Raw genomic sequence first — 27,882 nt, forward strand, 5'->3', positions numbered from 1 at the left:
AGTCTCGCTTCGGGTTCCGGCTGCGTTGGGCGTGCGTGCAGCTCGCTGAGACTATGGCGTCCGGGCCTCACCCGACCTCGACCGCTGCCGCCGCCGCTGCCGCCGCCTCTTCGGCCGTCCCGAGCGCGGGCGGCTCCAGCTCCGGGACGACGACCACGACGACGACCACCACGGGAGGGATCCTGATCGGCGACCGCCTGTACTCGGAAGTTTCGCTCACCATCGACCACTCGCTGATTCCGGAGGAGAGGCTTTCTCCCACCCCGTCCATGCAGGACGGGCTCGACCTGCCCAGCGAGACGGACTTGCGCATCCTGGGCTGCGAGCTCATCCAGGCCGCCGGCATTCTCCTCCGGCTGCCGCAGGTCAGTGGGCCGGCCGGCCGCGTCTCGCCGCCCCACCGCGTGCCACGGCCGCTGGGCCCCGGCCGGGCGGCGACGGCTCCCTCGGGCCCTGCGACCTGGGCCCCGGCGGGCGCGGGGGCGGCGGGAGGACCGGGCGGCGGGCTCCGGGCGGCGGGGGGGGGGAGGGGAGGCGAGCGCGGCACAAAATGGCGGCGGCGCCTGGTGCGGGCCCGCCTGACCCCTGCGCTTCCGTTCTCTCCTCTCGTCTGCAGGTGGCGATGGCAACGGGGCAGGTGTTGTTTCATCGTTTTTTCTACTCCAAGTCTTTTGTCAAGCACAGTTTCGAGGTGAGCAGCTCGGAGGCGGGCACAGAGGGATTTCTTCACCCGGAAATGGGGAGGGGGGGGGCTAGCGGTGGCAGCCAGCTTTTCCAGAAAGGGAGTGGTTAGCGGAGGCCTTTGTACCGAGTTCGCACTCTCCGGGAAGTGGGAACCTTGCCCAGTGTGTTTCAGAAACTAGAAAATGGATCCTGAGCCCACGTGTCCTCCCGACACAAATTGCGATTTTCAGCCAAATGTAAAACTCCAGGGACGGAGCTTCTGGATCCAGAACTGAAAGGACTGGCGCAGTGAAGGGAGTGTAGTTACTAGTGTAGCTGGGAAGCATGTGTGGGGCCTGGGCGTTTCAGTTGTAAATCCCGAGCGGCCAAAGGCCCCGGCTGGGTTCTGAGATTGCTTCCTTATAAGTTCGATGTTGAGGAGGGGCTCTTGACCTAACATCGGTGAACAGTTGGGTAGTCTGACCATTGTTTTTGGCCTTGCATGGTTTATTTTCAGATTGTTGCCATGGCTTGTATTAATCTTGCATCCAAAATCGAAGAAGCACCTAGACGGATAAGAGATGTGATTAATGTATTCCACCATCTACGGCAGTTAAGAGGAAAAAGGTAAGATTGGCATTATTGAACATAGTATCTCCTGATACTGCTTTACTGTGCACCAATCATCAAGTCAAAAACACCTTTCTTTCTCAAGTCAATACAGACACAAATGAAAACTGACTTTAATTTAGGTGTCAAAGTTCACATAGGAATACTGATACTTAATTTGGAAAACAATTAACCAGCCATCTAAAGTTTGTAGAGGCAGATTCATTTGTGGACAATCCTAACAGTGCTGTGAAGCCAGTCCCGTGATTTAAGATTAAACAAGAAAGGGAATACGTTTGGCTCAAGTGTGAGTGTATTCTGTAAGTTATTCCCCCCCCAACCACCACCTCTGGAAGACCGAAGGCTGGAAGTTTTAAACCCTGTAGTTCAAGTAAATACTGTGGCAAAGTTCTGTGTAGGTTGTTTTTCTACTCGAAGTTCCAGTTAATTCTTTATCAATTGAGGTTGGCTTTTGTTAGAGTACTTCTCAACATTGAACTACGATAAATCGCATAATACCGGATCTGAAAGGACTGCAGGATGATAAAGTTTGAAGTTTGAAGTCAAAGGGATTAAACAGGTATTTTGTTTTGGTCAGATACAGTCTCAGTGAGTGGGTTAGAAAAGTGATTGGCTTTAGATTGGGTTGCATTTAGATAAGGCCTTATTTGTTCTTGAAAGAAGTTAGAGTCTGAAGTAGTATCTAGGTGTTGTGACAGTGTGATAAGTTTATGAGAACCTGCGTGTTCATGTGAAGCGCTCCCAGAGAGTTTTGTTGCAGAATTTCCTGGATTGATGGAGGACTTCTAAATTATGCTGTAGAAGGGTATATTTGGTGTAGTTAGTTTTGTGTTCACGTTTTAAGGAATTGTGATGGTAGACAAGCTTGGATTGAGTTTGAGCTTGTAAGTTGTTTTGGGAGTTGGATGTTGGTTAGTGCCAAATCAGCATCCTGTACAAGTAGTGTTTATTGGCTGAATCTGATAGGCAGTAATGAAAGTTGAGACAACAAGCAAATACAAAAGTAACTTTAAATTTAGTGTAGCCAAGAAGTCTGAAGCACTTATGTCCAGATACTTAGTTTTTTTACACTTTCCTTTTCTCCTCCATCTTATTTACCCTGTCTGGAAATAAGTTTTTAGTTCCTTGGTGAGGAATCCCTAAATAATGGAAGATTTCAACTTGTGGTTAAGTATATTCTGAGCTTAAATTTGTGTTTAGATACTGGCTGATTTCCTTAGTGTGTTAAAAACAATGAAACTAATTCACACCTCCTCTTTAGTCAAAGGGTTGTTTGCTTAAGGGAATAGTTTTCTGGTAGTATTCTTTGAACCATTGAGCCAACTAGTAGGCAATCGCATATGATGGTCTACTTAGAAATTTTCTTGTGAGTTTCTTGATGTCAGAGTAGATCTTCTTAACCGTAAAAACCCTGGAATTAAAGTAATCCCCACCTGATTGACTGTTGTGTCTGATGTAACTGGGTTTTTTGGTCATTACTGAGAAATTGATTTTGTTTCAATCTTAGAAGTCTGATTATAGCATGAAATTTAAAGGAGTTAATTGCATGGAAGCCTTTTTTAAAAAAAAAAAAACAGGATGTAAAAGTGTTTCTATGCATATTACAAGTTTACTCAGACACGTAACTTGTATATGTTATTAACTTCAACTCTTTTTTCCCTTGCAACCGACTATACAGCGACCAGCTACATTTACCAAAGCCTGGGTGATGTGGAGTGGTACATAGAGATGAAGCTGTCGTCATGGCAACAGTGAGTGAAGTATCGAAAATCCCCAAGGAGAAGCCAGTGCTCTGAGAATAGGTCACTGGAATCGGGGACTAACAGGTTGGCCACTGGTGAACCATTTAGAAAAACTCCTGTTTCTTGTTATAAGCTTTTGTCTTTGCTGTCCAAGTTATTAGAACTGTAGCTTAGTGATTTTTTTAATTTTTGCACAGATTAATGTCATTAGAAAGTACTGTCACTATCACACTTGAGGTAAAGCCTATCAATTTGTTGTGATTTAATCTAGTTTATGTGCAACTTTATACTGTGACCTTGACAATAACAGAAGAAATGTCATTCATGTAACCTTTAGGTGACTGGTTTTCAGTCCTAGCTACAGAATCACAGGGGAGCTTTAAAAAAGAACCTCCTCCCCTTTCAGTTTTTTGTGCTTTGATTATAAGTTCAGAGTTAATGGCTGAATTTAAAGGAAAGGATGCTATTTTAAAATAATTTGCTTTTGATAATGTAGCATGTTTCTCATTAGTAGGGTTTTTCCAGTAGTTTCAAAGAGATAATTTAATGCTTTTAAAGGCTGGTTTAATCACTGTCATTGAATATTTGTGCTGTGCTATTTTCACTGTATCTGTAATGGTAGAAGTTGGAGGAGTCTTAAGTGATACCATTTAGTCGATGAACTTCTGCAGTTTTGTCTGCGACTCTCTAGAGGGCCTTCTGTTTATTTAGATACCTAAAGAAAGGGTGTCCCTACTGTGAAGTAGCTGGGCTTCACGAATTTCCATGTATGAAGTAGCAGTTTGCTTCCTTAAACTAGACATGTCATTTCAGTATAGTCTTGATAACTACCTTTACATGAGACTAACCATGTTTGGACCTCCTAACCTTATGGTTCTGTTGAGTTGTCTTTCAGTTAATCATGTTAAAGAAAAAAAAAGCTATTCTTAAGAGATCAGGTGATAATTTTTCTAGGTACTGTAGATCTCATAAAACTTGAAAATTAATCAGAAAATTTAGATTAGAAACTGAGGGGAGGGTCTTTAAGTTCAATAATGGGTTTTTCAGTTTTTCTGAATAGATGAAGCTTTTTTTTTTTTTTTTTTTTTTTTTTTTTTTTTAGGTTTTAGAATACCTTTGTCCACAAACTTTATTGGCAAGGGAAGTTTGTGAAGGAAATTAAATTTTGCAAGGCTTATTTTAGTTTGATCTGAGTGTTGCCACAGAAAGTACTAATTGATACTTTGTACATATAAAGAAGTCACTTGTTCTTTTTCTGAACCTTTGCTTCCTACTGATCTGTGCTACATTTTTCCACTTCTGATACAAAATAACTGATCTCCAAGAGGCAGTTGTAAGTTACATGTTCCTTAAGAGTTCCTTGATTTGTGTGTTAAGTGATTCTGAAGAAAATGAGGTGTCAAGTTCTGCATCTATAAAGTTAACTTTGAAAACTGCAATTAATAGCAGGACTAAGCAAGAAGTTGGATGTGTGGATTTTGTATCGTTATTTTGATGCAAAAAAGATTATGGCAGAATAGGTCCAAAATAATTTATTTTAGAATTACTTGGTGTTTAGGGTTTCTTTTGGACCAGATAGTTTTCCTAGTCATGTAAACATTCTAAAGTGATTAGATCATTAATTGCAAGTGGATTTTATTGCCAAGGATTTTCTTAGTAAGAAAAAAACATCAGGGGTGGAAGATGAGACAACTTCACTTTCATAAAATTATTTTCATAGGGATTTTAACGGTGCATTTTACTGTCTGGATTGTAGGGGATTAAGAGTTTAGTGGGGTGTAGCTATAACACCAGAGCTGTTTTATCTCTAAATACCAGTTGGAGACCCATCAAACAACCAACCTGTCATCAGAGTCTAAGGTGGATTTGACTTTTCCAAACATCCTGCGACAGTGGTTAAACCTTAAAAATTATAAACCTTAGATGCCTTGTAATATGTTTATATATGCACATATGCGTATGCATGTATAAAATGTTAAATTTGAAGTTTTTTTTTCCCCAAAGAGCAAGTGTAGCATACAGTGCTGATAAAATGGGTTCATTGTCTTTAATGCTAAAAGGCAGCCCATTTTCCCAGTTTGTAGCCTCAACACATTTTGTAACTGTACAGGATTGAACTGAGTAAAACTCAATTTTTCAACATGTTAATTTAAGTAATAGCTATTTTGCTGCTTTGTCAGCTCAGCTAGCTTCTGTGGGGGTGTAATTTGGTAAACATACAGAATCATTAGAATTAGTTTAGTGAGCATTCCAGTTTTCATTATGACTTTAAATGGAAGAAAACAAGGAAAATACGTGATGGCTCCCTTTTTACTGATACTGTGTTACCCCAAGGGTATTGTTGCACATTTCAGATTATTGTCTCACCTTCGAGTTTATGTGGTTTTTCTGGAGCTCATGTACATTTGATTGAATATTTCAGAATGACTATCTTTAAAATAGATGGTGTGTTCCACCCAGAGTGAAAACTCTTAAGGCTTTGGACTGAGAATGAATTGAGTATGGGGCAAAATATTTATTCTCCCATGTACTTGCCATATAATCAGTGTCGTAATAGAAATGAAGTTTTTGTTGGGTGGCTTTAAGAATGTATCAGAGGACATGGGTAAATGTCATAAACTTCTTTCTGAAGAAAGTGAGAAAGGCCAGTTCCTTAAAACTTGACTGATTGAAAGCTTAGGAAGAAACCACTTTGAATTATAAGACTTAAGAGTGTATGGTAGGTCCCGCCAACCAGACATCAAAAACAAAACGCTTCAGGTTGGCATCATTTCCAAGTACTGTTTTCAAAACATTGAACCCTCACATACAGGCAGTCCTAGGTATCGTAGAAACCTGAACATGAAATTCAGTCATCTGATGGAGACCTTGAATGTGTCCTTCTGGTTCCCTCTACTTCTCTTCTCTTGCATTGCATACTAAAACATTGCCTAGTGTCTGCAGCTCTGACTACCCTTAGGCCTGGGTCACATAGGTGACACCCGGTTCTGAATCTGACTTCACATTTATATTTTTGGGTGATTAAGGTGAATCTTATAGTTTTCAGTTTATTTTCTTGAAACAGTGGTAGGTTCTTAGAACAGTTTGTTTAAACAGATTTCTCCCTTGGGGAAACTGAACTAGCTACCCACTAGTTTCTTTAATTTTAATGTTAGCTATGAAGTGGGTAATTTTATAGAACGAGTGCATTATAGTCTTAGAACTTTCTCTAGTGTTAAGTCTTGTCAGAAGCACTTTTTGTCAGTGGAAAGTCTCTGGAGACCTAAGAGGTTTGTGATAATAGTACATCTTACTATTAGTAAATAGATAAATATATATATTCCTAAAGTCAAAAAGTTAATAAACCTAAGAGCATTTGAGTGAGCTTTTTTTATGACAGTTGAGTTAGTTTCTTCGAGGAGGTAGCCTAGATGTATGTATTTGATTAGCATAACTTGGACAGCACAAGATTAATGCTTTAACTTGTTTGCAGGAGTTTAAAAAGCTGGTTTCTGTTGCCAATAGTTGGTTGGAAGGGAAAATGGAGATGCCACAAATAAATCTTTTTGGATGTGCAAAACAGTTTTGATTTTATTTCTTACAAACTATAGGACTCCAAGCCCCCTGATCCTTGATCAGAACTACATTAACACCAAAAATCAAGTTATCAAGGCAGAGAGGAGGGTGCTAAAGGAGTTGGGATTTTGTGTTCATGTCAAGCATCCCCATAAGGTGAGTTGTAGAGTACAGAAATTACATTTCGTAAGTATTAGCTTTTCTTTAAAAAAAAAAATGTAAGCGAGTCTTTATCGGAGTGTTACTGGTTTTAAAAAGCCTTCTTTTGGATATTGAGATTTGTCAGTAAACTGGGAGCCAAAAAAGATACAGGTTGAAATCTTCACTTTAATTATATAACCATAGATAATTTTTTTTAAGGATTTTATTTATTTGAAAGGCAGAGTTACAGAGAGCCTCAGTAGTCAGAGCTGGGCCGAACTGAAGCCAAGAGCTTCTTCTGGGTCTCCCACATGGGTACAGGGGGACGCAAGCACTTGGGCCATCTTCTACTGCTTTCCCAGGCCAGAGCAGAGAGCTGTATTGGAAGTAGAGCAGCCAGGACGCAACCCGGTGCCTATATGGACTGTTGGCACTACAGGTGGCTGCTTTAACGGCTAAGCCACAGTACCAGCCCTGATAATTTCTTCTATGGTTAAGTCTCAGTTTTTCCATCTAGAAAATGGACGGTACAATACCTGAGGAATAAAAAGTCTTGCTACAGAAGAACCCAGCACACTGCTTGTCACACAGTGAAATGTTTGGAGCCTGGTGGCTACTCATTGTTAACATTATTGAAAGTTTGTAGGTTTTTTCTTAGCGTCTCTTTCTTACCTATGAAAGTAGTTGCACAGTGGTTGTGAACGGGTGCTGGGGTCAGGACTTCGGCATAGAAGCTTGGCTCTGTCTTTAGCTATGTAACCTTAGCAGGTGTCCCTTAGTTTTTGTTTTTCTAAATGAAAATGGGAATAATGATGGTAATACAGGTATAGAAACACCTAATATAAAGTGAGGCAAAGCTCTTCACATGTAGTTTTTACTCATCATATTGTGTTGAGCTTCACTGGGAGAATACTGGTGTTTGATTAGTGTAATACTCATAACAGCATTACACAGTATCGTAGCCACTGTGTCACTTTTCCAAAGCAGAATTCGTGGTTTTGGAACATGGTAAGGTGGACCTTGGGAAATTAGATGAAGTAATGGGCACAGTGCTTATCATATATAGTAAGGTGCTCTTGATAAAATATTTTTAATTGAGTTGACTAACCAGTTTTTTTCCCAGTATAATTGGGACATAGGTCTAAGCATAGTTTTTATAAAATCTAGTAACTAGTATATTAACCCATATTTAATCTCAGGTACACTTTAGGCTAGTCTGTGTTTATAACAATGCAGTTTATAGACAGAACTTGAATCTAACATTTCCTGTGACTTATTGATTGAATTCTGTACTCTGGAAAAAAAAACTAATATGCTAAATTGAGTTTTTTTTCCCTTGTTCTTCAGATCATTGTTATGTATTTACAAGTCTTAGAATGTGAACGTAACCAAACCCTGGTTCAAACTGCCTGGTAAGTTGCTTTTTTACATTTCTTTCCTAGCCAGGAAAACAGAAGCAGAAATAAAGTAAGTTTCATTTTCCCTTTCCAAAATAATGAGATAGTTTGTTTTGGGGCTTTTTGTTTTTTTATTTTTTAACTAAAAGGTAAATAATGCTTATTTCTGCTTCCTGTTTTCTTGGCTTGACTAATTATTTTTAATGGAGAACTCAATTTAACTTTGTTCTTTTTTCTACTCTTTAATTAAAGGGTAGTCCATGATGGTAAGTCATAGAACTCTGCCCTCTGCACTTCAGCCCATGACCTCAGGATGGCCTGATTGGCTGCCCTGCTCTCCAGCCAATCCAGTGCAAGCTCTCATCCGAGATTCACTGAAGTGGTCCATATCCATCTGGCAGCATCTTCTAGTTCTGTCGGGGTGTCAAAAGGATTTGTATATTTGCTTCTAGAAGTAACTATTCAACATGCCTATGTATTTAATGTATACCTGTAACTATCAAAATGAGTAGTTCATTTTTGATAGATTTGTTGTCCAGCCATTATGAATTACATGGTTTTTTTTATTAGAAGTTTGACTAAACTTATATTTATAGTGTGTATAGTGTGAATTCTACCAAAGGAGGCTACAACCTGCAACTTAGAATGAGCACCAGTTCCTATATTGGGTTAATTTATAGCTGATAATATTAGAATTAAAACGTACTTCATTTTTAATAGACTTTAGAATTGCTTAAACTCCAGATCCAACAAGGAGTTTGTGGCTTAGCCACAACTACTATTTCATAGAACTGTTGATGTGTGTAGGACAATGTTCTAGATTTTTCCATCAAGATAGCCTTTTTTATGGCAGCCATGCTTTTGGACTAAGTTAATATTAGTAAAGTTTCACTGCTTTTATAAAATGCATGACATTTTCAATATGTATTCTCTAAAACAGATTTTAGCAATTTCTATGGGTGTAAGGATTTTTAAGTAATCCATTTAATTATAGTTTAAGCTTTTCAGCGATTTGTAAAATTTCTTTAATTTGGGGTTATTGTGGGGAGGGTTCACTAATAAATAGTCTGTTGCTTTTACTTAGTCAAATAAGGTTTGTAAACAAGGCCATTATATATTGCTCTTCGCTTCCCTACCTAGATTCTCTTATGTAGCTTAGTTTTCTTTAATATAATTTGGTGGGTGCTTACTATTGAAAATGCCTCTGTACCCCTGTCACAGTATTTTGAGTTTTTGAAAGAACTTGATTGACACTGCTTTTCATTGTGGATAAAGGAGAGATGGTCACTAATTAATGGCTTGAAGAACTGTTGGAGTGGTTTATCATTTATGAAACTAGTCATGTTGGAATTGACTTTCAGAACATTGCTTTTTACAGAATTACATGTTTTAAAAAAAACTTCAGGGGTAAGTTCTATTTGGAAAGTTATATGGAATTATATGAAAGTTTTGCTCATATTTAGGAAAATTTGAACGATCCTAGTGTTAAATTCTTATTTTGATTTTTCTTTTAAAGTTTATTGTTATGCTAGAATGAGGATGTGAATACAAGAGAAGAAAAAAGAATAAAGTAGATTGAGTCTCCAATTTTATGTAAGGTTTGGAAGAATGTATTTGTTTACATAAAAAGCTTATAGTTGACATATCTTTCAGGAATTATATGAATGACAGTCTTCGAACCAATGTTTTTGTTCGATTTCAACCAGAGACTATAGCATGTGCATGCATCTACCTTGCAGCTAGAGCACTTCAGGTAAGTGTAGATAGCCTATTTAGTTCTATAGGACAAATCACAGGTATTATCAGTGGTTCCAATAAAAACCAGGGAAAACTCAAAGCATTCTATTTTTGTGGTTTAGATTCCACTGCCAACTCGTCCCCATTGGTTTCTTCTTTTTGGTACTACGGAAGAGGAGATCCAAGAAATTTGCATAGAAACGCTTCGGCTTTATACCAGAAAAAAGGTAATTTCTGTTTGCTCAAGTTTGTGCTGATAGCCTTGGTGCCAAGAATCTAAATTACTGCAGAGGAGAAATAATAATTCATTGTCCTCCAACAGCCAAACTATGAATTGTTGGAAAAAGAAGTTGAAAAAAGAAAAGTAGCTTTACAAGAAGCCAAACTGAAAGCAAAAGGATTAAACCCTGATGGAACTCCAGCCCTTTCAACCCTTGGTGGATTTTCTCCAGCTTCTAAACCATGTAAGATACATTGGGACTTAATGAATTGGGGACAATGAAAGTTTTAGCATTTATGTATAGAAGTAAACATGTCACTCTCGTTGTCTTTTAAGCATCCCCAAGAGAAATAAAAGCTGAAGAAAAGTCACCAATTTCTGTTAATGTGAAGACAGTCAAAAAAGAACCTGAGGATAGACAACAGGCTTCCAAAAGCCCTTACAATGGGTGAGTGTATGTAGATTAGAAAACTAGCCTGAAGAATCTTGTGCATACTTTGTAACACTGAAGAATATAACTGAAATATTTATTTATTTTTTTTGAAGGGTAAGAAAAGACAGCAAAAGAAGTAGAAATAGCAGAAGTGCAAGTCGATCAAGGTCAAGAACACGATCACGGTCTAGATCGCACACTCCACGAAGACAGTAAGTCAATGTTTTCTTAGGAAAAGCAGTTCTTAAAAGCAGGTTGCATCAGCGATCTCTTAGTCTAGAATTGGATTTGAAATGATCTTGTGAGGCCGAGGGGGGTAGGGTGATGTGTACTTTCTGTTTTATGGTATTTTACCTTAATGGCATTTTAATTTCTCATGTTTGTTGAAGAAATAAGGGCTGCCCACAAAATGCTATGGAATTACCTTGTTTATATTGTAAAAACATTGCCTTTCTGTTCCGTTTCAGATAGGAAGTTTCTTATAAGTAACCAATAATCAAGTTAACCATAGCTGAAGAATCAGTAGTTAGCTTTTGTAATTACGTCGCTAGGTCCTGTGGCTCTTCCTCTTCAGGGGTTCTTTTGAGCATGTGAGAATCAGTAAAAAGACTAGTTCTTTGCAATTATTATTTCCCTCCTTGGAATATAGACATTGGATACATTTGTTTAAGATTCTCTATTTTAGGCTTGGGTGGGAGAAGTGAGGGGTGGGGAGGTTTAGAAAAATTACCATTTTGGCTTGTAACTAATGGAGTTGGTAGTTTTGTTTAGAATCTTTTAGAAGCAGCCATCAATATAATATGTTGCCCATAGAGACTGAATCTAAACCTCCAATTTTTATTATCTAAGTTACAATAATAGGCGGAGTCGATCTGGAACATACAGCTCGAGATCAAGAAGCAGGTCCCGCAGTCACAGTGAAAGCCCTCGAAGACATCATAATCATGGTTCTCCTCACCTTAAGGCCAAGCATACCAGAGATGATTTAAAAAGTTCAAATAGACATGGTCACAAAAGGAAAAAATCTCGTTCTCGATCTCAGAGCAAGTCTCGGGATCACTCAGATGCTGCCAAGAAACACAGGCATGAAAGGGGACATCATAGGGACAGGCGGGAAAGGTCTCGCTCCTTTGAGAGATCTCATAAAGGCAAGCACCATGGTAGCAGTCGCTCAGGACATGGCAGGCACAGGCGTTGACTTTTGCTTCCTTTGAGCCTGCATCAGTTCCTGGCTTTGGCTATCTACAGCGTGATGTATGGACTCATCATTAAAAGCAAACCAATTAGGATTTGATTTTTTTAAAACTCTCTAGGTCTCTAGAAACACTGAGGACATTTCTTTTGGAAAGAACTATGTTAAATTTTTTTGCACATTAAAATGCCCTAGCAGTATCTAAATTGAAAACCATGGTCAGGTTCAATTGTACTTTATTATAGTTGTGTATTGTTTATTGCTACAAGAACTGGAGCGTGAATTCTGTAAAAATGTATCTTATTTTTATACAGATAAAATTGCAGACACTGTTCTATTTAAGTGGTTATTTGTTTAAATGATGGTGAATACTTTCTTAACACTGGTTTGTCTGCATGTGTAAAGATTTTTACAAGGAAATAAAATACAAATCTTGTTTTTCTAAACTGCTTCAAATATCTTATTTAAATAAATTATTAAAAAGCAAAAGTTTAATAGTAAAATTGGCTGTCCTGATTTTCTGATGAACTTTTCTGTACTCCATTAGATGTAGTTTGAGATGATTAAAAATGTGATTTTTATCTGTATTGTGAGCTATTTGTAAGTCTTCACTGTGTTTATGGATGAAGCAAATGGCAGTGGCCCAGCAATATAATGTTAAATGCTACAACACTGAAGTACTGTTTCCAAAGGGAAGTGTCCTGAACAGATTTATGCACTGTGACAGGAAGAGACAGATCTTCCATCTGCTGATTGACTCCCCAGATTATCAAAATGACCCTAGGCCAGGCTGAAGCCAGGAGCCTAGAAGTACATCCACGTCTCCCAAGTACTTGGGCTGTCATCCACTGCTTTCCCAGGTGCATTAGCAGAGAATTGTATCAGAAGTGAAGTAGCCAGGACTTGAACTGGCACTCCAGTATGGGATGTGGCTATCCCAAGTGGTATCAAGGAAATGAAAAAACTGGTATCCAGTGAAGACAAGGGTACTTCAGAATTAAAGGATTGTTGCAAGAAGTTTCAAAATCTATGTAGTTTTTCTCCATAATATACATTTTGTATGAACCTCTTAAAAGATTTCTTATGCATGAATTTCAGAGTACTTTTAATTCTACTTTTTATTGAACTGTCTGAATTACATTGTATTTTTCAAGTTACATTGAAAGGATTTTCCCAATATATTAGAAGTGAGTTGAGATCTTCAAAGTTAAAAAAAATATTTTTAGAATTAAAAGAATTAAATTTTCTTTACCCACTCTCATTACTTACCTTGTCCACTAGACTTGGCTCTACATGATTTGCTGCTGTTTCCAAAAAATTCAAATACACACACACAAGGAGGTTTACTGCCACTAAGGATGTTTAAAAAAAGTTACAGCTTCGGAAGAGGATGCCAAAGATGACTTCCAGATGTGTTCCTCACTGGCAGGCAGTGGTGCTGGTAGGATAGCTTCACAAGGCGACCACTCTGAAGCAAACGATTCATTTGGATGTAAAAGTCTGGTATGTTACTTAAATCAGTTATATTTCTATGAAAACTAACATGACGTAGCATGTGTTAGCAACTCAGGCGAACTTGAAAGAACAGTTCATTAAGAGTGCTCTATACTTCATGTTGCTGAGCTGTGAGAACTTTAGCTGCCTCAATATGAAACATTTCTCTCTTACTGAAGGAAGGCAAGTGTCAGCAAAGTCCATGGTAATTAAGAATCCTTGCTTGGAAGTAGGAGCATTGTGATTGAAGATTGTGAAGAGGAGTTGGCAGAGGGTACACCTGCATGTGGAATGCAATTGTTTTTCCAAGTGGGCTTTGCACATGAGATAAGGATGTGTTTACTAATTGTTCATTGTGTTCCTGACTTTAACTTCAGAGCAGCCTAAGGTTAAACTTACACTGTTCTACTTCTAGAAGCATAAAATAGAGATTGTATTTTGAATATATATATATATATTATGAGTTTTCAGCTAATGTAGGAAATTTCAAACACGGAAGTAGAGTACCTGTCTCAGCTCCATGGGCAGTGAGCTTTGTGTATACCCAACAAATTCATCATTGAGTCACACATTTCATCTTTATCTCAGTCTAAAATATAAAACTTTCATAAGTATTAAATACCATCTTAACATCCAGATTGCCCTTTCTATTTCTGATCATTTTTACAATTGGCTTCAAACAAGGTGCATATGCATTGCACTGGCTTTAACCACAGATGTCATCTTTTTTACTTGGAATTTATTTGGAGAAACTGCTCATGTCCTAAGGAGTTTCCACATTCTAGGTCTGTTCACTGTAACCCTATGCTGTCTGGACATTTTCTATTTCCTGTAAGTTGGTAGGTCTTGAGACTTGATCAGATTCAGCTTTGATGGCTTAGCCTTTTTTTTGAGGAGAGTGGTGTCTGCAATTCAGAAATCTGGAAATTGAAGCTGAGTATCATTCTAGACTGGTACTGGATTGCTGTCTTCACTTGTATTTTATAGTATTCCCAATTCTGAATTATTGGTGCTGGTATCTCAGCAGCGTTGTTTCCTATGTTTTCCATGTCTCATCTTTTTCCTCTACTGTCATGAATCTTGTAAATGCAAATAAGTTGTTCTAATGATCTAAAAAAAATTTGAAAGGCAAAGAGATCCCATTTGCTTGTTTACTCCCCAAATGTCTGCAACACCTGGGCCTGGGTCAGGCCAAGACCAGGAGCCTGGAACTCAGTCTCATTTCCTATGTGGGTAGCAGGGGCTCAAGTACTCAAAACATCACATTGTGCCTCCCAGGGTGCACAGTAGTAGCAGGAGGCTGGATTGGAAGCATAGCTGTGACTCCAACTCAGTGAATCTAATAAGGGATGCAGGCATACCAAGCAGCAACTTAATCCCTGTACCAAACACCTGCCCCAATTCTGATTTTTAATACAAGTCCATTAATGTTGCAGAACATGATTTTTAGAAAAATTTATCTAAAAGACAAAGTTAGAGACAAATCTTCCATCAGCTGGTTCACTCCCCAGATATCTGCAATGGCCAAGGTATGGCCAGGTGGAAGCTAGGGGCCTTAGAACTGCCCTCTGGGTCTCCCGCATAGGTGCAAGGGCCTCAAGCACTTGAGCCATCTCCTGCTTTCCCAGGCACTAGCACGGAGCTGCATGCCATAACACCAGTCCCTAATAAGTTCTAAGCTGTGCTTTAATAGCTTTAAATATTATCACCATTGCCATCAGTTATTAACACCACAGTTTGCATCAGAAGTCTTTATTAGAAATTTAGTTCTCATGAAAGTTTGCAAAAATGAGAAAATTTCACAATATTCATTTGTCCTAAGAGCCATATCCTTACTCAGCATGAGTTGTAATAGATTAATTATAAAGGATTTTTAAATTGAAAAAAAGTTTTTTCATTTCATTTGAAAGGCAGACGAGATCTTCCATCTGCTGGCTCACTCCCCAAATGCCTGCAACTGACAGGTGAAGCCCAGGAACCTGGAACTCGGTCCTGGTTTCCCACATGGATGGCGGAGACTCAGGTACTTAAGCTATCAGCTGCTGCTTCCCAAGGTGTGCATAGCAGGAAGCAGGAAGTGGAAACAGAAGGTAGGACTAGAACCCAGGCAGTCCACAAGATGTGGGCGTCATGCCTGCTGTGCCAAACACTGGCCCCGTGTGATATTGTTAAGGCCAGTTTTTAAAAAATGAAACTTGAAGTGTAGGAATAGTGAGGGGCTTAGTTTAGCTGGAGAGATGGAGAATGTACATGGGATTTAATTAGGAAAACCACTACTCCATGTGAAAATTGGGAGCAGTATTCATGTGTGCACATTGAGCCCCTTATATCTGGAAGCCACATCTTGACATTAAACATTTGAACTTTGTCCATCAGGGAAATGGAAAGAACATGGGCTTCTATGTCAGCTCTGCATTCAGATCATTATGTGACTTGGCAAGGTATTTAACCTCTTGCTACAAACCGGCCCTTAAAATGGCATTTTGTAGGTTGTGTATGGAACATGTGGGAGGGATTTCTATTTTTAACTGTTTGCCACCCAAAAAGAGTTCATATTAGAAGCACCTAACTACTCAGAGAAGTTTGAACTTTCCATTTCTTAGGAACATAATTCAAGAGATGCCATGGGGCAGGTGTTTACATAGTCTAGTGGTTAAGACTTGGTAGCCCCGCCGGTGCCGCTGCTCACTAGGCTAATCCTCTGCCTTGCGGCGCTGGCACACGGGGTTCTAGTCCCGGTTGGGGTGCTGGATTCTGTCCCGGTTGCCCCTCTTCCAGGCCAGCTCTCTGCTGTGGCCCGGGAGTGCAGTGGAGGATGGCCCAAGTCCTTGGGCCCTGCATCCCATGGGAGACCAGGATAAGTACCTGGCTCCTGCCATCGGATCAGCGCGTTGTGCTGCGCTGGCCGCGGCGGCCATTGGAGGGTGAACCAACGGCAAAAGAAGACCTTTCTCTCTGTCTCTCTCTCTCCACTCTGCCTGTCAAAAAACAAAACAAAACAAAAAAAAACAAAAAAAAACTGGGTAGCCCTGTGTCCCCATATCAGAGTGCCTGGTTCAAACCTTGGCTCTTGCTGATTCCAGCTTCCTGCTAATTCAGACCCTGGGAGGCAGCACAGCAGTGATGGTTCAAATAATTGGGGTCCTGCCACCGACTCAGAAGACCTCGATTGTGTTCCCAGCTCCCAGCTTTTGTCCCAGCTTCAGCTGTTGAGGACATCTGGGGAGGGAACCGGCAGATGAATACTTTGTATCTCTGTGCCTCTAAAATAATTGTTTTTTTGGAAAAAATTTGTTTCAAGATGCTAGTTGATTGAGATCTGATTTTGTACAATACAAGGCTTTCACAATTAAAAAATGAAAATACTGCTTGAGATCTTGGGTTCTCAGTGTCCCTTTGGACTGTCTGCTTTTCTCACCTATGTGTAGTATAATTCCAACCCAGTGCTAAGTACACAGGAAATTCCTACCCTGCCTACTTGTACACCTACTGAAATCCCCTTAGATCCACTGTCACCTTTCTAGTATGGGTAGTGGCATTTCTTCCTCCCTACCCCTCCCCCCTTTCTTTTTCTTTCTTTCTTTTCTTCTTTTAAAGATTTATTCACTAGAGAGAGAGGTCTTCCAGCAGCTGCTTTCACTCCCAAATGGCCACAATAGTTGGGCTGAGCTGAAGCCAGGAGCCAGGAGCTTCTTCGGGTCTCCCACATGGGTGCAGGGGCCCAAGCAGTTGGGCCATCTTCTACTGCTTTCCCAGGCCATAAACAGAGAGCTGGATGGGATGGGAAGAGGAGCAGCCAGGACATGAACTGGCGCACATATGGGATGCCAGCACTGCAGGCAGAGGCTTAGCCTACTGCGCCACAGTGCTGGGCCAGGCATTTCTTTCTAGACTCCTTTGCCACAATCTGTTCTTCAAAGTAGCTAAAATGATCTATTTAGAATGTCACCACCTATATAATACATAAGGCTATAATACATAATGCCTCCAATGGTTTCCCATTTAACTTTGCATAAAACACAGCACTTCAGTCACTCCCATCGGTTCCACGTTTTCTCTTCTCACTCATGCACATTTGTCTCTGAGCCTTTGCACTCGCAGGCCTCCCTGCTTAGAATGCTCTTCTCCCAGGTTTCATGTAATAGGCCCCCACTCCGAAGTCCTGCCTCCAGTGGGGGCTTTCACCACCCTGTCTAAAATAAGCTCCTCTAGACTCCCCTGTCACACCCGTCGGCCCACACTGGCTTTTTCCTAAGGCTTACCCACCAACAAGCTGTTTTACTAAGACAGAGGCAGGGATGGGGCTTCCTCCTTACCGTATGCCCCTCACCTAATCTTGAAGTATCAGACCCACATTGGAGTGTGCATTGAACACTACCTGAGGGATGAATGAATGCCATATCCTGCCATGCCCTGATACTTCTAAGCCATCACTGTTACTTGTGCTTTCCTGTTTCAAAATCTGATATGTGTTCCTTCCATAAATGAATTTATTCATTTTACAAAAGTAAGAATGGGTTCCGAGAGCTCATGGTCTAGAGCCCAGGGAAGCAGACCCGTGGGCCTTGGGTCAAATCCAGGCCTCTGCATGGTTTACATGTATCATGTTTCTTTTCACTGGCTAATTTTTTTTTTTTTTTTGTAACTTAATACAACTTAAATTCATTCTGTAGCTGACATTTTTAAAGTCACATTAAAAGCCTAGACTTGAAGCTGCTGTTTACAGAGACCCACAGTCCCTCAAGGCAGCAGTGGTGGACAGGCGCCAGGTGACCCTCTGAGAAAGGTGTCCGTGCCCCTGTGCTGGATGACCGGTCACCCTGCTGCCTGCAGTCGCTGCAGCCAGGTGTTGGTGTGGAGCCTGCCTGGAATCCTGCTCCTTTCATTTCCTGATCTTGGCAAAAGTCTCAAGACCTGTGACCGTGTCACTGTACAGGCTGCTGAGTCAACTGAAAATCAGATCGATTCCTGTGTCCAGCACCTCTCCAGTGTGTTTGAACCTTTCCAAATTTTTAAAAGGTTTATCTTATCTGAAATGCAGAGTTACCGGGAGAGAGAGACAAAAAAGAGAGGTCTTATTATATCCGCTGAATCATTCCCCAAATGGCCACAATGGCCGGGGCTGAGCCAGACCAAAGCCAAGAACTGGGTATCCCGTGTGGGTACAGGGGCCCAAGCACTTGGACCGTCTTCCACTGCTTTCCCAGAAGCATTAGAAGAGAGCTAGATGGGAAGTGGAGCAGCCGGGACTCAAACTAGCTCCCATATGGGATGCCAGTATTGCAGGAGGCAGCTTTACCCACCACAGCACAGTGCCAGCCCCCAAACTAGAATTTTTTACTTGAGCAACTCTTACATTGCTGGAGCACTTAGAGAAAAATTTCACAAACTGATTTATTGTATTTCCATAGAGCAAATAATACATGAGATCTTTGTCCAGAGCACAAGGCACATCACAAGTCTAAGGTTCACAAGAGGATGGAACATCTCTCCCTTGGTGAGTGTCTCTCCCTGTGGCCTGGAGGGCCCTGGAAAGTTTTCTTAGAAGACTGGAGGGGCTGGCGCTGTGGTGCAGCAGGTTAAAACCCCAGCCTGCAGTGCCGACATCCTGTCAGGGTGGCCGGTTCGAGTCCTGGTTGCTCCACTGCTGATCAGCTTTCTGCTATGGCCTGAGAAAGCAGTAGAAGATGGCCAAAGTCCTTGGGCCCCTGCACCCGTGTGGGAGACCCGGAAGAAGCTCCTGGCTCCTGGTTTCGGATCAGTGCAGCTCCAGCTGTTGCAGCCATCTGGGGAGTGAACCAGCGGATGGAAGGCACCCCCCACCCCTTCCCCGGTCTCTACCTCTCTGTAACTCTGCCTTTCAAATAAATAAATCTTAAAAAAAAAAAAAAAAAAAGACTGGAAACATGAGTTGGGCTAGGATGAAAAGGATTTTAAAAAAAAAAGGACAAGGAGGAAGAAGCTATGTAATACAAAGCCAAGTGCCCTGGTGTCAGTCTAGGGCAGCCTGCAGCATGCTCTGGGAGGCACTAGGCCTGTGCATCTCGGAGCAGTGGAGCCTGTGTGGGGAATCATCAGGACCAATACTGAAGCAGAGACAGTGTAGACTGTAGGAGTCCAACTTCCTCAGTTCACTGCGTAGCTTCTGTACGTATTGCTGTGTGACTATGTGTGAGACTTACTCACTTAAGCTTTGATTTTTGTATCTGTGAAGAGTTAGTAGTAAATCCCACTGGATTCAGGTGTAATGAGAGTGGAAGTAATGCATTTCATGCAGCTAACTAACATTAGGCTTGTAGTCAGTGTTCAATAAATATGACTATCATTGTTAGCCTCCACAGATGCTTGTGGATGCGAGACTTGGGTGTCTTGTGGGACAGAGAGCCATTATTGTATGCTGGGGTGTGCTGTGTTGTTTCCCAGGTGCTGCAACAAACTGCAACACACTCAGTGGTTTATAGCAGGGCCATGCGCTGCCTGAAGCCTCGGAGGAAGATCCTTCCTGCTGCTTTCTAGCTCTGGGTAGTTCCCGGCATTCCGGTCTGACTTGTAGAGCTGCCCTTTCTTCACTCAGCCTATTTCTCTGTGTATGTCTTCTGTTAGAATGATACCAGGGCCTACCCTTAATTCTCTCCTTAATGAAATCTGCAAAGACCAAATTTCCAAATAAGGTCTCATTCTGAGATTGCAGGAGGACATGGATTTGGGGGGGATACTGTTCAACCCACTGTAGTGATGTAAGGAAATATTCAAAGAAACCAAGGAAAACATCTTTAGAAACTTATTTTGAAACAATTTAAGACTTATAAACAAGTTGCAAAAACTGTCAAAGAATTCATGTATATCCTTCACCAATATTAACGGTTTACCACATGTGGTTCGTCACTCACTCTGTGTGTAATATCTTCCCTGATGTTTTAGGGTAGGTTGCAGTCATGATGCCCATATACCTGTGAATGCTTCAGTATCTATTCCCTGAAAACGAGGATATTACCCTATTTATTTATTTTTAAGGATTTTATTTATTTATTTGAGAGGTAGAGTTACAGACAGTGAGAGGGAGAGACAGAAAGGTCCTCCTTCCACTGGTTCACTCCCCAAATGGCTGCAATGGCCGGAGCTGTGCTGATCTGAAGCCAGGAGCTGGGAGCTTCTTCTAGGTCTCCCACATGGGCTCAGGGGCCAAAGGACTTGGGCCATCTTCTACTGCTTTCCCAGGCCACAGCAGAGAGCTGGATTGGAAGTAGAGCAGCTGGGACTAGAACTGGCACCCATATGGGATGCTGGCGCTGCAGGCGGAGGATTAACCTACTGCACCACAGCGCCGGCCCCAACCCTACATTTTTATAATATAATCTTTCTTTCCTCCCTCCCTTGTTTTTATTTATTTGAAAGGTAGCGTGATGGAGGGAGGGAGAAACAGGGATGGATCTCCTATCCACTGGGTCACTCCCCAAATGCCCACGACAGACAGGGCTGGGCTAGACTGAAGCCAGGAGCCTGGAACTCCATCCAGGCATCCCACGTGGTGGCAGAGACCCAAGTACTTGAGCCGTCATGCAGTGGCTTCCCAGGCACAACAACAGCAAATTGGGTCAGAAGCAGAGTGGCCGGCACTTTGGTACAAGATGACTTAATCTGCTGCACTGCAGTGTTTGAGAGGCAGATGAAGAGAAAAGCTCACATCTGCTGGTTTATTCCTCAAATGCCTACAGTGGCCAGGGCTGGGCTAGGCTGAAGCGAGGAGCTAAGAACTCAACCCAAGTCTCCCACATGGCTGGCACAGACCCAACTACTGAAGCCATCACCGTTGCCTCCCAGGGTGTGCATTGAATGTAAACGAGTGGTTTTATAGAATGTCCCTTAATTTTGGTTTATCCAGGATTTTCTTGTAATTGGATTCAGTTTTGTGTTTTTTGCAGGAAGTGAGGTTGTGTCCTCAGCGCATCAAATTAGGAGGCACCTGATGTCGATTTGTTCCCTTTACTGAGTGTTAACTTTTAATCTGTGGTTAAAGGTGCTGTCTGCCTAAGGGGCTGTCTGCTGGAACACTCTACTAAAATGCTACGATTTTGCCCTTTGTGAATTACAGGAATCTTAAGTGGGAGGTACTTTAAGATCATATAAATATGTTTTTAAAATACTACTTCTGCCTACTAATTTTAGTATACTTTGATGGTCTTTGCCTGAATTATTTTGAAATTCAGTATTTATTCTACCTGTATCCATTGGAATCTCACCGTAAGAAAGAGCTTTTTGTCTTCTCTGTCATTTATTAATTTGTTGACCAAGGCTGGCGCCGTGGCTCTATAGGCTAATCTTCCACCTGCAGTGCCAGCACACCGGGTTCTAGTCCCGGTCAGGGCGCCGGATTCTGTCCCGGTTGCCCCTCTTCCAGGCCAGCTCTCTGCTGTGGCCCAGGAAGGCAGTGGAGGATGGCCCAAGTGCTTGGGCCCTGCACCCCATGGGAGACCAGGAGGAAGCACCTGGCTCCTGCCTTCCGATCAGCGCAGTGTGCCAACCACAACACGCCAGCTGCAGCGGCCATTGGAGGATGAACCAACGGAAAAGGAAGACCTTTCTCTCTGTCTCTCTCTCTCTCACTGTCCACTCTGCCTGTCCAAAAAAATAAAATAAAATAAAATAAAAATTTGTTGACCAGTTTGCACTCATTCTATTGAGTTATAATCCATTACTATTATTATTTTAGTGCTCAAATTGCCCCAGATGTGGCCAATGGGAATCCCTTTAAGATAATGCCTGTGTCCTTAAAGATGAATTCTTTTTTTAAAGACTTATTTTTTGTTTGAAAGAGTTACAGAGACAGGAGGAGAGTCAGAGAGAGAGAGATAATCTTCCATTCACTGCTTTACTCCACCAGGTGGCCGCAGTGGCCAGGGCTGGCCAAGGCCAAAGCCAGAAGCCAGGAGCTTCTTCCATGTCTCCCACATGGGTGCAGGGGCCCAAGCACAAAGGACCGTCATTCACTGCCTTTCTAGATGCATTAGCAGGAAGCTGGATTGGAAGCGGAGCAACAGGGACTTGAACCAGTGCTCCGATATGGAATTCCTGCATTGCAGGCAGCGGCTTAACCTGCTGCATCACAACGCTGGCCCCAAGATGAACATTTTAAAGACTTCTTTCCCTGTTGTGACTTTCTAAAACATTCACACCATTTGTGCTTCCTCTAGGTGTGTTTAGCCAGCTCTTTGGGAGCATCAGCACTGGCTTCAGAGAGCATGAAGTGACTTTTAGATTCAGTGACTACACTGCCAATGCATAGGGCTTCTCTTGGCTGCAGTTTCCAGACAACTGTTTTTCCCCTCCACGACAAATCTCCATGCAAGATCAGTTCCCTGCTCTGGCGATCTGCTCTTTCTGTAGTTTGCAATATAAGCCAGCAATAAGCACTTCTGCCACTAGAGGCCACTGTTTGGTTACATGTGATCTCTCTCCAAGTTTCCTTTCAGAAAGCTGATCCCCAAGCCTTATTCTGAACACAATAAGAACTTGTGTTTACAAAGGAATGCCAGCAGTTTTATATATGCCCAATTAAGCCTCATTTAGGCCCTTGACTCAGACTTGAACCCTTGATAAGAACTCTAAAGGTGCATGCCTTTGCTAAATTCTGCTGGCAGAAGAATAAAGATAGCAACAGCCCTATTTGTATAAGCACTACACACCAGATGCCATTCTGTTTCACAATTACTAACTCGTTTTACATCTTTCGAAAGCCAGTGGTGGGAGAAATAGGTTGTGATAAAGTATCCACACAACAGGATGGGAGTCATCAGGTCTTTCAGAGCTCCACGTGGGGGCTCCTGGGAACTTGCCTAGTTGGCCTGCAGACACCCACGCCTTAGCCTTGTCTGCTCTTGGTGGTTGCAAGCTAGCCAGGTCTTGAGATCAATCCCAGTACCCTTGGGGCTCCATCCCCTCCCTATTCAGGGCTGTGCTTGGAGAGCCGGAGGGCATCTGCTTTGCCCTGCTTGGCCTTTGCTTCCTGGAAGTAGAACTGATTGTTTTGGAGACTGCTTCCAGTTAAGTCTCAAGGTCCCTGACCAGGTTGGAGACTGCTGCTCCTAGCGAGCGGTGGAGGACGGGGCGTGGGTTTTGGAGTTAGGCTGTCTGGCCCTCCTACTCTGACCACGCTGAGAACTGCTCAACTCCTCAGAGGCTCAGTCTCTGCCTGTGTGTGTGAAGAAGGCTGGGCTCCTCCCCAGTGTGGTGAGAAGCTGTAACATATGTAGAGAGACCCTGGAACAGAATGGGGGGGGTACTCGATACATTTGTTATTCTCACTTCCTTAAAGTGCAGCCTAATTCCCAGCAATCAGAAAAGCTGACACCCCCCACCCCCAACAAGACCTTGGTGGAGGGAGTCCTCCCGCAGCCTGTGTTGTCCCCTGAGGAATTAAGCACCTCTGGGTGCTGGCCGGTGTGGTGTCTTGTGCCTGGCCTATTTCTGCAACTAAACTCCAGAGCCCAGACTGTCCCTGTCAACTGTTTATATCCTGAGTCTTTACCAGGGAGCCAAAACAGTTAATGCGCAGTGAATGACTGTTGGTGGCCGAGATGAACTGAAGTGGGTTCACAGATATTTATGGGGTATTTACAGTGTGTCAGGCACTGAGAACATTGAGATCAAGGCCAGCCAGCCCCCTGGAAGCTCCTGATGATGTGAACACTTTCCCCAGAGGCCTGAAGTGCTTAATGTCCTTTTCCTCGCATCTGACTCCCAGGGAGTGACTTTGTTGGGGCAGTCGGGTTCACCGTGTCTCAACCAAGAATCAAATGCCAAGTGCACAACCCAGAGCATTTTCACATTGGAAAGGACATAACATGGCGTTTAGTGCCCAAGAACCCTGGGGCCATTCAGGACCTGACAGGCTGTTCCCACCACGCACTCGCACTCGGGAGCTCAGCAGCTCCTGTTCCCATCAGGGTGCAAGCTGGGGAGGTGGCAGGCTGTCCCCCACGCTCCCTTCACCATGAGCGGTAAGTGCGAGACCGAGGCTGAACCCTGGTGAGGGCCGGACTCCCTCGGTGAGTCATTCTAGCAATACTGTCTCTGCATGATTTGCTTTTGGGGTGGAGTGGATGCAAGGCGAGAGCATGGGCCAGACAAAACGAAACCATCTGTTGGATTCACAAGTGGCCACAAGTCACCAGTTCAACCAGTGTTCAACTGACGTTTAAGTGTTTTTAGCACAAGAAATAACGTAATTCGGGGGTTTCAGAGAACAAGTGCTGTCTGGAAACCAAGAGGATCATTGAAGGAATCCTGTGCATTGGCCAAAGCTTTACTCTTTCATGTGGAAAACCAAAATGACTTTTTTTTTTTCCAGGAAAAGGAAGGCTTTCAGAAGTTAAACTCAGTTTACTGACTAAACCCCCTGTGCAACAGAATAAAAAATAAAATCTCTTATCTGGCTTCAGAACTGGCAAGCAACTGTGGTGGGAGCACTTCCTAAATATTCACTGATGATGAACGTGTGGACAGGCCAAAGAACCGTGTTGCCATTTCAGGAGGCCGTGGGAGACGCTGGTGATGGAAGCAGGACCTTAACTAGCTCTTGCAAATTGCGGCCCATTCAGCTGGTCACAGTGGACTCGAACAAGGGCCTGCAGTCTGGACTGGGACTGCTCTTAGGAAGAGCAGAGCAAACTGCAGCACTGGGCGGGGTGTTTAAACAACCAACTCCCCAGCAGATGGGACTCAGTGACTCCACCCTGTGGGAGGAAAACAAAAACAAAAACCCATCCTGTTTCACTCTGCGTTGGAAGCAAGGCGACGGCCATAAACAGAACCGGTTAAAGTGGGAGTGGGGTGTGTGGCGGTAATTATTTGGGTCGCACTGACCATCGCAGTCAAGGCGCATCAGTTGAGCTGGGGCACACTGGGAGAGAACAGTGAGACCAGAGCCTGGGGATGGTGCCCGGGCAAGGTCTGCTTGTTTTGGCCTGGGTGCCCCTGGCCTCGGCCCATGCGATCTTGATAATAGAAATGAATGCCCCTCAATAACCCTTCCCCTTGCAGCCTGTGCTGGTGAGGCTGCATTGTGGCTGAACTGTGCCAGGATGGCTTGGAGGCTTTCCATCAGACCCGTGCTAGGGCTGGCCCTACGGAGGCCTCCTCCCGCTTCTAAGAAACGCTTTCCATTTGCTGGTGCCTGACTCAGACCAGGGCACGGGTGGGGCAGCCACGGGGCATGGGTGTGGGCCTGGACTATCTTAGCAACACCACCTCTTGCCCACCCCAGCATCCACCCCTGAGGCACCACAACACACACACCCCTGAGGCACAGCGCCGGAGGGTCATCAGGGGCGTGCCGCCTCTCCTTCCCGGTGCTGGCCACTCCTCTGTGCTTTGTCTAGTGACACATGCTCCGTGGGCATCTTCCCCGGGTTAGCCTTTCATTGTGACGCAAGGGGTACGTAGGAGCTAAAGCCTCGATATGGACTCATGCCTCCCGAGCAGCAGAGCGGCACCTTAGCATGCAGAACAGGACCCGGGAGAACCAGAACTTGCCCACAGCTTTGGTGCGCTGACCGTCTGCCTCCTAGGCACACCCCTTCCTGGTCTAGCACTCCCTGCACCTCCTGCTGCTGAGCTCACCACACCTACCCTCCTGCTGCTGATTCCTCAGATACTGACGGAGCACTTCCTGTGCGGACAGAGGAAGGCTGTTCCTGTCTCCTCACTCACAGAAAAGGCCAGGAAAGCAAGCACGAGAGCCTAGTCCGTGCTCTCTGCTGCAGCCTTGGGGGTGCCGTCCCGTCTCATGCCTGGGGGGACGCCTCATTAGTCCAGTGACCAGCAGGGTGTGGAGGTTGGACGCAGGGCACTGGGAACCGCCACTGGACTTCCACGTCCACTTGGCTGCTCACTCGTGATGTGTCCTCTGCACGGGCCAACTGGGAATTGGGCTATTGTGAGCACTATATGAGGACATGCTAGGTTATTAGCAATGATATGTCAGAGAGGAGAGAACAGCAGCCTGGTGCCCACACAGGCTCACTGGATTCTTCTGATTTCACAGTGCTTCCCTGGCTGCAGGCCAGAGCCTTCAGGAAGTCACAGAGCTGTGTGTGGGAGGGAATTTGAGGAGGCGCCTGGGTCCCGTGGGGGCTCCCGGACTCAGGGTTGCCAGGTACCAGCAACGGCCCTAGCAGGCAAAGACCAGGTGAGCCGGACTCTAACCTCTGCTCCACCTCGCCACGCCCCCATCACCATCCTAGAAGCTGGGTGGTTTTCTGTGCAAATGTAGCCGAGGTGGAATTGAAACCCAGGTCACCCTGGCTCTAAGCCCTTCTCTGCACAGCTGCCCAGATGTGCGTGGCGGCCGCCCGAGGCCAGCGGGACTGACGCAGTCATGACTTGGCCTTTGTGTGCAGTGGAGGGCGGGGTACACAAGGGGCAGTTCTGGGCGCAGGCAAAGCTCTGTGACTCAGCGATCGGATCACTCAGGTGATGGAAGACCACAGGCACGCACCCAAGATGGCGCTGGGGACTTCTTCCGCCCCAAAGCAGAGAAGCGTCCAGAAGTGTCCCTGGCCAGGCAAGCTCTAGTTTCGTGGGTGTAACATATGCTGGAGCTCTCAGCGTGCCCTGAATGTGTTCTCTGCTAATGAGCTTTGGGATCTTGGGCAAGACTCTTAAACCTCTGAACCTCATTTATTCCATGTGTTTGTGTAAAACAAGGCAAATAATCCTGAGCTCACGAGGTCTTTGCGATGGTTAACGAGATGATGTGTGTGATCGATACAAGGGATGTTTATGAAATGGGAGTTTCTGGGGCCAGCACTGCGGGTAGCGGCTAAAGACACCACCTGCAGTGCCGGCATCCCATATGGGCGCTGATTCGAGCTCCAGCTGCTCCACTTTCGATCCAGATCCCTGCTATGGCCTGGGAAAGCAGTAGAAGATGGCCCAGGTCCTGGCTTCAGAACTACCCAACTCCAGCCGTTGTGGCCATTTGAGGAGTGAACCAGCAGATGGAAGAACTCTGTCTCTCTGTCTCTCTCTCTGATTCTGCATCTCTGTAACTCTATCAAACAAATAAATTTGAAAAAAAAAAAAAAAAGTGCGTTTTGTAAGAGCGTGTTCTGACCTGAGTGTGGTTCATTGTCGTGCTTCGGGCTTCACTCAAGCAAGACGGAGAGGTGGCACCAAGTGGACAGCACCCTCCTCAGTCCCACCGTTCTCCGCCCACGCTGCTGCTGAGGGGAGAGAGACGGAAAGGCTCTGCAGCCCAGAACCTGCCCGGGGCTGGAGCGGGGCCTCTCCGCGGGTCCGGGTGCATGGTGACCAGATGGTGGCCCCTGGGTCCGGTTCTGCCGCATTTGCTCCCTGCCGTGCGTACTTCCTCCTGGCGCCGCCAGGATGGGGGCCCACCCGGTGTGGAACTCAGAAACTAAGGGGTTTGACGTCAGAATCTGGGTTCCAGCTCTTCCCTCCTCGCGGCATGTGACCTGGGACCCCGAGTTCCTCATGGGGAACTAAGGACAGTCCCCCCGCCCAGGGCTGAGGGGAGCAGCCCGTGAGGCCACACGAGGCAGACACGAACATAGTCCCCGAGTGCTCGCCTCTAACACACGCCTTGCAGCCGCCAGGGGCCCGAGGAGCGGCCGGTGTGCCGGCTGGGCCCTGCTTGGGCCCTTTCGGCGAGGCCCGGG

At 44.1% G+C, this 27,882-nt stretch overlaps 1 protein-coding gene across 18 annotated transcripts; it reads left to right on the top strand.

Annotated features, from left to right (window-relative positions):
• On the top strand, positions 1-27,290 carry CCNL1 (cyclin L1). Of its 18 annotated transcripts, XR_016232625.1 has the most exons (15): positions 1-365; positions 617-691; positions 1,181-1,290; positions 6,626-6,746; positions 8,079-8,143; positions 9,782-9,881; positions 9,988-10,092; positions 10,188-10,329; positions 10,422-10,533; positions 10,632-10,730; positions 12,992-13,213; positions 13,384-13,478; positions 15,115-15,227; positions 18,616-18,701; positions 24,552-27,290. XR_016232625.1 is itself a non-coding variant. In XM_051840255.3 (11 exons), exons 1-11 carry the CDS (start codon positions 54-56, stop codon positions 11,714-11,716), a joined length of 1,590 nt encoding a protein of 529 aa, XP_051696215.1. In that variant the 5' UTR covers positions 1-53; the 3' UTR covers positions 11,717-12,156. The 18 variants fall into 18 exon arrangements, 4 of the variants coding, with proteins under 4 accessions (XP_051696215.1, XP_089187162.1, XP_089187161.1 ...); XR_007917121.3 differs by lacking the exon at positions 13,384-13,478; XR_016232621.1 differs by lacking the exons at positions 13,384-13,478; positions 24,552-27,290 and adding an exon at positions 21,127-21,350.
• The last annotated feature ends 592 nt before the right edge of the window (positions 27,291-27,882 follow it).

Source organism: Oryctolagus cuniculus, chromosome 4, assembly GCF_051225735.1.
Source record: "Oryctolagus cuniculus isolate XC-2025 breed Fujian yellow rabbit chromosome 4, ASM5122573v1, whole genome shotgun sequence".
NCBI classification, from domain to species: Eukaryota; Metazoa; Chordata; class Mammalia; order Lagomorpha; family Leporidae; genus Oryctolagus; species Oryctolagus cuniculus.

Excerpts from the sequence above, each read along its gene's own strand:
- CCNL1 (XM_051840255.3), top strand. The coding sequence starts at position 54 with ATGGCGTCCGGGCCTCACCCGACCTCGACCGCTGCCGCCGCCGCTGCC. Across the intron at positions 10,330-10,421 it reads TTCTCCAGCTTCTAAACCAT|CATCCCCAAGAGAAATAAAA; the intron begins GTAAGATACATT and ends TTGTCTTTTAAG. Across the intron at positions 10,731-11,367 it reads TCGCACACTCCACGAAGACA|TTACAATAATAGGCGGAGTC; the intron begins GTAAGTCAATGT and ends TTATTATCTAAG.